At 41.1% G+C, this 12,213-nt stretch overlaps 1 protein-coding gene across 1 annotated transcript in view; it reads right to left on the bottom strand.

The window, feature by feature from the left end:
• The window catches only part of STK26 (serine/threonine kinase 26), a 32,668-nt gene extending 20,744 nt beyond the window's left edge, over positions 1 to 11,924 (bottom strand). The window contains exon 1 of the mRNA XM_067304001.1: positions 11,802 to 11,924. Within this exon, the coding sequence (XP_067160102.1) occupies positions 11,802 to 11,843 (42 nt within the window). The 5' untranslated portion in view covers positions 11,844 to 11,924. The remainder of the gene's footprint in view (positions 1 to 11,801) is intronic.
• Positions 11,925 to 12,213: the final 289 nt, after the last annotated feature.

Raw genomic sequence — 12,213 nt, 5'->3', positions numbered from 1 at the left:
CTCACCTTCCTATCCCCGACCATCTTCTTTTACCTGTTTTCCAAGTTCTGCATTCTTCCTTTGAAATAAAATTAAAGCACACCTGATATCTAATGACATGTACCAAACTACAAGAAATAATTTAGTAATTTTAAACCATATTTTAATAAACACTCAAAATACACACAAATAATAGACAGAAGACAATCTCAGCATAACATCTTGATTAATGTGTATGTTAGATAGATGCGAATGCTTCAGGATAGATACAGGTGCTTCAGGATCTGCCAGAGCAGGACAGCTCTGAAACTATCATTGCTGACAGAACCGGATCTTCTTCTAAGAAGGTTCATTAATGAGTTTCATTAAAGAGTACTGAATATAAATGGATAAAAACAGAAGCTTCAAAGTATCTCAGACAGAGACTGAGTTAATACCCTGTATCTAAGGAAACAAAACCCAGGATCCTCTAGGTTCCTCAAGGCAAATAATTTAACACAATCTCATGGAACTCCTTTTAAGTCGTTTGTGAATGGGAGAACATATATTCTGTTGTCTTAACAATATTTCTAAAGCCTGTCCCAGAAATGCTGTTACATTATCTGGATTTTCAAATGTCTCCTGAGCTTTATTTGGAATATCCCTTAAAGATCCCTTAAAATTGTAGGAGTGGATATTACAGAATAGCTCACCTACATTAAGAGACATTACTCAAATACACAGTAAAAAAGCATTTATAAAGAAACAACAGTTAGCTCAAAAGACTTCTAAAAAGTTTGGTAAGAAAAGACTAGAGTATCTACTCTATACATTTTTCAAGTATCTGCTACAGTGGCACCCTAAGATATACTGGTATCTTTGGAAGCCATCGGAAATACCTGTGTATTTAAAAGACACATATACAAGCAATTAGTCACTAAAATAAAAACCTGATCTTTACAGACAGGGAGAAGCCAAATGTGAACTTTAAGGAAAAGAGCTATCTTACAGAAAGGTTGAGAAAAGGAAGGAGATTATGTTGCAGCAAAACTTAATGTAAAAATCACTGATTAGTTTATGGTGAAGCCTCACAGTTATGTTAGCATAAAGGCAGTGCTGATAAACTCTAAAATGCCAGGTCAGGAGCCTATGTCAACTGTGCTGTTGAAGCCAGCATGCACTGCACCATTTTCCTAAGTCCTACTGTCCGAATTATGGCTAACAGTAAAATTAGAAAGTGATTATGAGACCTAATATCCAAGATATCATGTGTTGTCTTAAGAATGAACACTTGAAGTACAAGAAGTAAAAAAGACACTTGAAAGTCGATAAAAGAAAATGGATTAAAAGTTAACCAAGACAATCTATTCTCAACATTTATCTGACTCTTACAAAATACTGTGTCTGGGTTGAGCGCACATCAAAATCCTATTACAAGTAAATCAGCCCATTCATGAACATTTATCTATTCTCAGACAAGGTATTACGTCTAAATTTCGCTTCTGTTCAGATCCAAAAGAACATTGAAATTAGAAGGAAGAAAGACTGGTAAGACTGATAGGGTAAGAAATCTTTTAGAGAAATGTCTTAATCAACAAGTATGGTAAAAGCATCTTAGTTGAGTTTCTTTCCATATATTATATGCATATATTTCCACATATTATAATTACATATCACATTGTAATTATATATCATATATTATATATACGCCCATACTTTATCTGCATATGAAATATATTTTACTTCTTTACTTAAGATAAAGCCACCACACTTAAAGATTGATTTTTTAATTCCTGCTAGAGTTCCTCTCTCCCCCACCCCAATATATTTGTAAAACCATATTACAATCAAAGCTACTCATACAAACAGTGCCACAGGCTTGTATAGATATGATTTAAATAGTTTGAAGTCAATGAATGCACAAGTGTAAATCCATTATCACTTACACAGCATCAGAAAAATGAACCTAGATTGACATTCAAAAGAAGGTGGAACACATCAGAACTCTGATGCTACCCTGTAGTCCTTTTCAAGACTCAAACATCAGGACAGTAGATATTTTACTATATTTACTAGAACTGCGTAATACTTACTGAAGACGAGAATGATCCTAACAACCAAACATTATAGTTTAATAAAATATCAGACCTTTACAATACAAAGTTTTTCTACACAGTAGGTAGCAAAAACTAGATTTGCAATCTGCTGTCCTTAAATGGGACCAGATCTATGTTACACAGTTTAGGAAGTGTCTCCCTTCCCTGACAAGGTCAAGCCTCACTGCCACTTTTAGTGAGAACCTGAAGAACTTTATAAAAACAAAACAAAAAACCCACAAAAGCAAATTAAAAAACCCACATGGCTTTGTTTTCATCTGGTCAGCTAATAATTATAGAGGTCAGCTGCTTGAAAATTCTTACGACTATCAACATTTTAAAGTCAGCTTTCCTTAAAAGTCTGAGGACAGGCAAGAATGAAAGACTCCATTCTCAAAACATTTCTGACCTGTGGCAGATGCATGCTGTCAAATGCATATTGTGCTGAAAATGGAAACAGCCAAACTCACTTCCTCTATTCTCAGCTATTCTTTCACTTTTGTAACAAAGAATGAAGAGGCTTAGGGAACAGCATAAATAATCAAAAAGCAAAATAAACACATTTCCCAAGGTTCGCTCTTGCACGCTGGCAAGTAAAAAAGAAAGAAAGAAAGAATGCATCAAAAAAAATTTTTTTTTAAATACAAAGTATTCTGCATAGAGGAGAGAAAACAAAGACAAAAATACAGAAAGTTTGCATGCCAATGGACTTCTTTGTAATTGAATGTTCTTATACTCCAAATGGAATCCCACTTAACTCGCATCCTGTACATCCATACCTTGAATTGTACCCATCCAGCATCTTAAAAAAAAATCCTCAACCCACTGCATACACATGCATATCCTTCAACTTGCTCATATCTCTGAGTGTGGCCTACCAAAAGAGCCAAAAGAATTAAGAAAGGGGGCTCAAGGGGTACAAATTATGCAACTAGCTCTTTACTATGATTTGATAAAAATGCAAGTAACTGGACACCATTTAGCTAAGAAGGTTAGATGTCCCTTGATGAAGAAAGAAGCCAGGTCTGGAATTCAACAATAGATTTCTATATCGTAAAGTATTTAAACTTGGTTGTGCATTTATTACAGAGTTCAAACTGATCTTTCAAAAGAAAATCCCTCTCATTTGTTGAGCAGTACAGGCCAAATGAGTTTTGAATAGATAATTAACCCACCTCAGTGAACTGCCTATGTATCTGAATTAGAAGATAGAAGGCTACTACAATTTCTCAGTGCTATAGAATATTTATAATCTCTCCACTTTATGGACTGCTTCAAAAAACCTAATCTATTTAAGAGATTACAAAAGCCACCTCTAATAGGAATACAGGAAAATAACCATTTATGGGCTGCAGGCCACTTTCAGCAGTATGCCTTTCCCTTCAGCCGGCAGCCTGCTTATCAGGACACAAGCAAACTTTTTTTTTTTTCCTTTTTGCCACACCCATTTAACAACTACATCAAAACTCTGCCAGCAATGAACTAAATCATCGTGGCATTTGTGCCATTTTCTGAATATTCAGAGTTTAGTATCTGCAACTAAATGACAATTGCTACATAAATTTTACAGACACACTCACTGCTCTAATTCAGAAGCCATTTTGGCATTCCTTCCTGTGCAAGTTAGAACCTGACATACAGATTTTCCTGCTGTAAATAAGATTAAACTTATACTATAATCCAGGTAGAATAAAATATAACCAAATCAGCTTTTTAGTTTGCCAGTTCATAAACTAGAAAGCAGCAACAAGACCTCAAGTTTAACACACATTTAAATATCTTTGTTAAATCTCTTTACTGAAGTAGTCATTACTTATTTTCAGGCTAAACAAAATTAAGACATGCCAGGAAAACATTGGTTGAAAAAGAACAGCTCCAAAACACGATACAGGGTAAAGAGAAGACCACAGCTTTATTTACCAGAAGTAACTATCCAAGAATAATGACTGCCTATGATGAAACCCAAATGGGAACCCACAGTTAGAGGGTATTGCACCATTCCTTTAGTTTAGGTAAGGGCCATTTTGAGAAAGGAGTTAAAACACACCAGTCTGCTAGGATCCTAGATTTCTACCCTCTTCCCAAGGCTAAAGACCACCAGCCTCAAGACTGCAGTCTCCTCGCCAATAGTGGTCCTCCTTGATCATACCAATCACACTGGACTCGAAGCTACAACAAACACAAGGAAAAACCAGTAATACAACTCCACAGTGAACTGTGAAGAAAGCAAGAAGCTTACCCTGCCAACACCAACCTGCCCTTTTCAGGAAACTACCTTTTCAATTACTTTGCAGCTCATTAGCTCATTCACACACAGCATTGCAAAGCATGCCATTACATAAAAAAAAGGGGAGGGGGGGAGAAACACCCTAAAAACAAACAAACAAAAAACCTCAGGTTCTTTTTGCCAACTAGGCTGGAATAAAGCCGTGCAGGAATGTACAAATGTTCTTGCTGTGACTGGTTGCCAGATGACACCTTCCTAAGTGAGAGATCAGTGGCAGTGATCTCCCTGCCAGTCTGTTCCCCCATCCTCTACCATGGGTCAGATCTTCCCCATCCTAAGGTTCTGCCAACCCTGGTCCTGCAGTTACAAGGCTTATCTTCCCCCTCTCCCCCTTAGATTTCTCCATACACTTGTAAACTGATTTACAACAGTAGAAATTCAGCATCTTTTCTGTTCAGAGTTTTATTTTTAGGCACTTCATAACAATAATAGCCATTTCAAGGTGCACAGTGTTTTTATTATTCTGCGTTCAGCTGCCTCCCAACACAGAAGCCTGCATCGAACTCCAACTTGCCATCTAGCATGCTGGCGTACACATTACTCCAACACCCTCCAATCAACATTATTTCAATACGCAGGACATACAACAGTACCCAGTTGAAAGGAAAGCCTGCAAAAGACAGGAAAAAAAAAAACAAACGTTCTTCAGGATCTAACAGATGGCTCTTGAATCCTGGTTCATAACACAAACGAAGCCTAGTCCTGGGCTCTCAGACTCCCCCCTCCCACAGCTTAAGTGTGAAATATATAGAGAACTAGTGTTTCTCATTCCTTCTTCTCTTTCACTGGCACACACACAATTCATGCAGATCCAAGTTAGATCACTCCATGAAGCTTTTCCAGGTATGCCTCCTCAATCAAGACCATTCAGATCCAGACTCTGGCAAGACAAACTTGGCTTCACACTTCTAGGAGTCAGCTATGCAGTTCTTCAAAGCTTTTTTCATTAAGAGAGACATAAGCTGAAGCCATGCTCTTTTCTAAACTAAGGAGCTAACCAACACACACTATAGCATATCTCTGCAGAACCACATGCACAAGATACAAGGAAGAATGAGACCAGCAAGCTACTTCTGTCTTGTCAGTCCCTCTATTAATAGTTTCTCTGATTGAGTTCTTTTTGCCCTATTTATTGGGGCAGCAATCCCTCTGGCAGAATGAATTCCCGTGAATCTCACTGGATGGACACACTTCTCATGAGATTTAAGTCTCTCCTGCACAGCTAAAGAGTGTGCTTGGTGATCCTCATCTAATCAGCAGAGCACAGACATACTCTAAAAAAATTGCCCCAGAAGTTTCTACATAAAGAACAACCGGCAGGCCTCTAAATGCAAGTTAAAAGCATCTAACAACCCAGTGAGGCAGTATTAGAAGGGAATCTGATTTTTCAATGACTAGAAGTTGGAAAGAAATATTAAGATTTGGAACAGTGGCTCCTTTCATGATGCCACACCAACTGTTTATTTCTGCGGAGACAACATGCACGTCACTGCACTCCAAAAAATTCTGTTACAGAATGTTACAGCTTCAAAACCAATCTTGTACTGTTAATTCCCCCCCCCAGACCCATCCCTGAACTCTGCAAAGTCTGTCAATTATTAAACTGAGTCCTTAAGGAGAACAAATAAAAAACCACTAGTCTCTTATCACTTTGCAGCTGGTGACTTTTTTAATCTCAAGATATCACTGAAGAGCAAATGAGCGGTGCTTTTACTACCAGCTTGACAATTCATCCTTCCACTTTCAGAGAATACTGAAAAACTGTATTTTCAGGACATTGAAAACAATGAAAACGGGGGGTAATATGCTCATCTGTCCTTACTGAGATGCTTCAGAGATGTCACATGACAAGTATTGTTGCAGACACATTCAGTCATTTTTTCCTCACGGTGTGCCACAAAGTTACCACATATAAAGAACCAATCCTCCCCCCAAAATACAAATCTAAATAAGAGTTGGGTTTTGTTTCACTTTTTAACAACAAAATGCAGTTACTTGACATATTTCTCCTTTTTAAGCAAAAAAAAAAAAAAGAAAAAAAAAAGAAAAAGATAACTTTCATCAGGACTTGTAAAACATGACAATCAGGCACTGGAGTTCAAAAAACAAAAAAACAGCCAACATGAGTCTTTTCAATGTTAAATTCAATAGAATAATCACTGCAGAATAAATTAACTGCGATATATTCTTAAAAGTGGAAAATCTGGTTCCAGAGGTAATGTTTTCTTCTTAGGGAAATTATACCCTGCCCAAAACTGATACAATGATGGTGCAGAACAGTATAGGGATTAAGGTGAGAAGATATGAGTTTGTTTTTATGCACTTTCTGCAGTTTCAGCAGATTTGCCTTTGAATTCCAGGTCAGCGCACTCAGCAAATGCATAAAACTACAAAATCTGCACAAAAACGCTAGTCAAAGACTGCTATGGATTTTTTCCTTGTCTCAGCCTGATGATAAAAGTGTCTGCTGAATTGCAATTGGTTACAGCTACGCAGTTCCAAAGTTGCAGACCCTTTCCAGGGCGCTCTCTGTCCTCCTCCTTTGATAATAGTGGGACAGCACAAGCATGACGGAGCCCTACTTTTGTCACTGGAATAACTTATCACACTGCACAAGACGGAAGAGACAAGTTCAGCTACAGCCTGAGCTGAGTTAGCAGCCTACTGTTTGGTATGATACAGCTTGTACGTCACGCGCAACCGGGAAAGGAACAACTGAAATGTTGAATTCCACAAATAGTTTAATGTGATTCTGCTTCAAATAGCAAGGAGATATGCTCTCCACAGGTCTTAAAATACTATGTCCCTGCAGTCTGTCTGCAGTGTGGCTCAAAGTACAAATCCAAGGACTGAAATTAGACAAAGTATTCACCACCAAAACACTGGAGTCCATTCTAGACCAATCATAAGAAATCCCAGTTGCCTCAAGTAAATTGCATTTCTAAATAACAAAAATGTAAAGCCCTTTCAGGCTCACGGTAGAACCATCTGGGTGCAGCTCAGTTCTAAGGAGAGGAATAAATTAACAGATCCTTGAATAGATCTTTCTTCAAAGTTTTATGTTCTTCTAATGCCCCCTCTTTAAACATTTAAGTATTTGACAACTACAGACTGCTTGCTCTTAATCGGAAGTCATATTCTTGCAACTACAGTGCGCAAGGATTACTAGAAATCGGACATTTCCAGACTAGCTTTAGACAGTACACATAAAACCCCATTTCTGCAGATGCACTAGCATAACAGGTAAAGTATTTTTTTCCCTTTGTCTATTATTTATTGATTTTCAAGTATCAAAATTCATTCTCCACGTTAGACTGCATCTCATCCATTTCTGGGCCGAAGTCTACCACAACCAAAATCAAACGCTACTTTTTCTTTCGTCTTTCTATATCCTATCCAATAACTCTAAGTTAACTGAGCTGCCTCTGAGCATCCCTCAGCGAGAGGATCTCCAGCTGCCAAGCTCAGGTTGTTCAGCCAGCAGCCCTCTAAAGCCAGTCTGTTAACTGGCAGCACAGAGGGCAAAGCTCACCTTTCCATCCAAGTTTGTATTTAATCAAGCAATCCTTAAATTGTGAATCACAGTGCATTGGCTGACAGGTCACATGTTTCTAGCTGCTCTGCTTTAAAAGGAAGTTAGGCTCTTCTTTGCAAGATAGTCTGAATGCCAATAAAAGCAGATGGAGATCAGGTCTAAACAACCTTGCTGGCTGCACTCAAGACTACTGCCCATACAGGATCAGGAGATATCAACAAAGCCACGAGAAAAAGAAAATGTTTAGATGAGTAGGACAGCAGAGATACACAGAGAAACAAAGCCCCAAACGAGGTTCCAGAGACACATATATCGACAAGAAGAAACACAAATGACAGAAGAACCAACGTTTCCATTAACCAGATGAATATTTCACAAATTTAGATTTTGCACAACAGATTAGAATAGGAAAAGTTTACACCTAAGAACTCTATCAGCTAAAAACATATTTCTTGAGTGATGTTCCATTGCTGAGTTTAAGGACTTGTTCAGAACTTTAGAATGCCAGCAGACAGCAAAATTTCCTCGCTCTCCACCCTAGAAAGGTTAATTGTTACTTATTTATAAGCTTACAAATAAAAGAGGCTGGAAAGTCCAGTTTTAAGAAGTTTCAGAGTAATGTATGAGATGCTGCCAATAACATAAGCTCACCGAAACAGGCATCAATCTGAAATGAATGACACGGCAACTACTTTAAACTTTCTGATCATTTGAAAAAAAAGGTAACACTTTGAACTATGCATCTTGCCTGCTGGACAAGAGAAAAACAGTAGCGTAGGATTCCTACTAAGATGTCCTACATCTTCACTTCAGCTCTGGTAATACTTCTATTTTCAGCACAGTCCCTTGATTGGTGAAAGATACTGGTAGACTCTAATCTCCTTGCAAGCCATATCCAGAAAGGCTTCACATCAGTTAAACTGGATTCCTTCAAGATGGTGCCAGTGGACCAGTTTCTCACTGTGAGGTCTCCAGACTAAGAACTATTTTGAATATTTTCATCCCATTAGAAAAAGGAACAAAGTTACAATGACATTACAATAAAAAACTCCAACCAGACCCTGAAACTCATGGCAAACTATGCTTTGTGCAACCAGAACACCTTAATTGTGCTCAGATAGCTCCATCAACCTTTCATTTTTCCTTCTAATCTGAGATTCTATATACAATGCTGTAATCTGGGGTATCATACTCAACTTCAGAGCAGTTTTTCTTTTTTTTTTTTAAACAGATTCACTAAGTATTTTGATTTTACTAAATAGGCTAAGTTTGACAGCTGGGTAAGTTAACATCATACAATTACAACAAAAAGAATCTTTCCAAAAAGCGAGAAAAATAATGTGTTTAGGAAGTCACCTGTAGAAGCAAAAACTATTAGGTATAAAATTTGGTTTTGTTAGGGACACAAGGCAGGTTAAACAGAATGCAGCCACTATGCAAACAAATGATTCTGTAACTGCTCATAAGGGCAACAGATAACACTACCTCTGGGTCTTCCCTTATTGACAGGGTACTGCAAGTCACAGCCCGAGTTCACCAAAATAACTCTGTGTGACCTTCCATTGTTTTCTATGTTTGGATTTTTTTTTTTTAAAGGGAATCTGACTCTCCATTAGATGAAAGGTCTTAAAATAGTCAAAAGAGCTTCTGTAATACTCCAGTGACAAACTGGCAAAGTTTTCCTTTCGCAATGGCTATGGGAATTTATGTAATAAGTTATTTCTGTATTTCTGATAATCAGATTTTTCTGTATAATGAAGTGGGATGGGACTACGTACATACAGGACTACTGTATAACTGGAAACCTCAAACCTGTAACGCATTCGCTGGCAAATTCCATTTCCAACTGTTACCTTCAATAAAATGCTTCCCTCAACACAGGCTACAAGACAAGGAGTTTGAGACTACAGGCACTTTCCCACAGTGCTAGTATTAACCTAACTATTAGATCTTCTTCCCTCACACAAGAACCTGTTTATTCCTTCTGCAATTAATCTCCATGCATTTATTTTAACACTGAGCATAAGCAGGGACACTTTTATAAATCACTTGTGTGATCCTGACTGAATAGTTCAAATAGGTTAAAAACAGAAGAAGCAACTCCTACACTTCAGGCTAACAGACTCTTCCAGAATATATAAGCTGTATTATGACTCTTCTTAAAAAACTAGCACAATATTTTTGCACTAAATTCAACTTCTTCATAAATAAGAAGTTTCAGGACTTGTGTGTTAGTCTTCATTAAAAAAAAAAAAAAAAAAGGAAAGTCACCAGGGGAAAACAGATCTTAATTCTATGCAGCTGTACATATGTAACAGTTAAAAAAAATGCTTTAAACCTACAAACATTTCTTAAGAGGTCTGGGTTAAACTAACAACAATACTAGTGGAACTAACTGTGCCATTATATAAAGTTTATTGGTTTAACAATGGAAAACAGTGCTTTAAATAATTTCAAGGTCCTCTGTGATGACAGGGCAGCTAAGGAAATAGGACAGCGATGCATTAAGCAGATAAGAAAATAAGGAATTGATAAACTTGAATTTTGAAACAGAAGTCTCCCAAATAGGGGAACACTTAAAAAAAAAAAAAGATATAAACAAAAGAAACTCAGCTAAAGCTTCTGAATCTTTATCAGGAAATCATTTAGCTTCCCATTGTTAAGTATGTACCAATAACAACCTTGATATATCAATAGAATGGGGAGACAGAAAGTGTGATTTATGTCCTCTTAAATCAACAGAAATTCAGTGTGTGTGGGGGAAGTTAACAGATTTCTGATTTCTTAAAAATCGCAGGGTTTCCAAAAGGTAAAACAAACCTTAATATAACCAACCTGTTTTAATACATAAATACTGTTTATATAATCAATTCCACACTTCCTAGAACTGATGAAGGTATTTGACCAAAGGAAATTGCAACTTTCTGTTCTGAAACCTCCTGAATTGTTATCTGTACATATCTCACCTATACAGAGATATAACACAAAGGCTTCTGTTACCAGAACTGAAAAAAACCCTCAGATATACAGGCATGACTATCCCACGAGTGAAGAGAAAGCTGAAAACACTGACTGGGTTTCCTGTCTCTGCCAAACAAAAATCAGCACTGAAATGAGTTTGGTTCTCAGCTCCTTTAGCTTCAACAAGGGCCTCAGACCAAAGTTATGCTCAGAGGAATCAGAGATATTCCAACTTTCCTAAGCAAAATCAATTATATAGTGGCCTTTTTTTTGTTGTTCGTTTGTTTTTTAAGCGAATACCACAACCAGAATGGCATTAGATGTCCTTCCTAGTCAGAGGCGGCAGTTTCCGAGCGATGGTGGCTCCTAAGCTGGCTGCTCGGAGCCCGGACCTCACCTCGAGCATCTCCGGGCCAGGCGCGAGGGGTCCGGCGCCGCGGCGGGGCAGCGCGGCAGGACGCCGCCCGCCCGCGAGGCCGCGGTGTCACCTACCGCACACCCACACACCCTGCCATTAACTCCGCTTGCCTTTAATCAGCCGGGGAAGCTCCTACGTGCTGCTGCATGCGGCGCGGCCGGCTCGGAACAAAGGGGGAGGGCAGGGAAGCCCTGCGCCCCCGCCGGGCTGCCCGCAGGTGCCCGCGAGGCGGCCGCGGGCAGCGCCCTCCCCGCCTCCCCCCCGCGGGGAGCCCGCCCGGGCCCCGCGGCGCCCCCCGCCCGGGCTCGGCGCGCAGGGACGAGGCGGCCCCTCCCCGCCTAGGCCCGGCGCCTGCCCCGCGGCCCGGCGGGGCCCCGCGCGCTGCGGGAGGCTTCTCCGCGGCCCGGTCCGGTCCGGCCCGGCCAGGCCAGGCCGCGCCGCCCCCCGCGCCCCAGCGGCGGCCTCCGCCCGGCGGGGCCGCGAGCGCCGCTTCCGGAGCCCGAGCCCGTCGCCTCCATTTTGGGGCCGGCGCGGCGCAGCGCTCACCTGCATGCCGGGCACTTGCACCGCCACCGGCGAGTGGGCCATGGCGGGCTGCGGCGGCCGGACGCCGCCTGCTGCTCCCTCTCTCGGCCTCCCGGCTCCTCGGCGGCGGCGGGGCCTGGAAGGACAAAGCGGCGGGGAGGCGGCTTCAGCGCGGACCGCGCTGCCTCCTTCCCTCCCCGCGCGGCGCGGCCCGCCCTGCCCGGGAGCCGCCCGCCCCGGCTCCGCTCCGCTCACCTCGCGGGGCTGGCGCCGGGCTGCGCGACGCGGGCGGGGAAGGGGGTCGCTAGCGCCGCTCTCCCATGCCCGCCGGGCTCCTAGCAGCGGCCCTGCCGGCTGGCGCCGCTCGCCCTGCCCATGCCCCCCCTCCCCGGGCGCGGCGCGGGGGCGGCGGCGGCCGGCGCGGCGCGGAGCG

The sequence above is a fragment of the Apteryx mantelli genome, chromosome 13 (genome assembly GCF_036417845.1).
Source record: "Apteryx mantelli isolate bAptMan1 chromosome 13, bAptMan1.hap1, whole genome shotgun sequence".
Classification (NCBI taxonomy): domain Eukaryota; kingdom Metazoa; phylum Chordata; class Aves; order Apterygiformes; family Apterygidae; genus Apteryx; species Apteryx mantelli.
The sequence above is the reverse complement of the archived record's forward strand: the minus strand, read 5'-3'. Positions and strand labels throughout refer to the sequence as shown.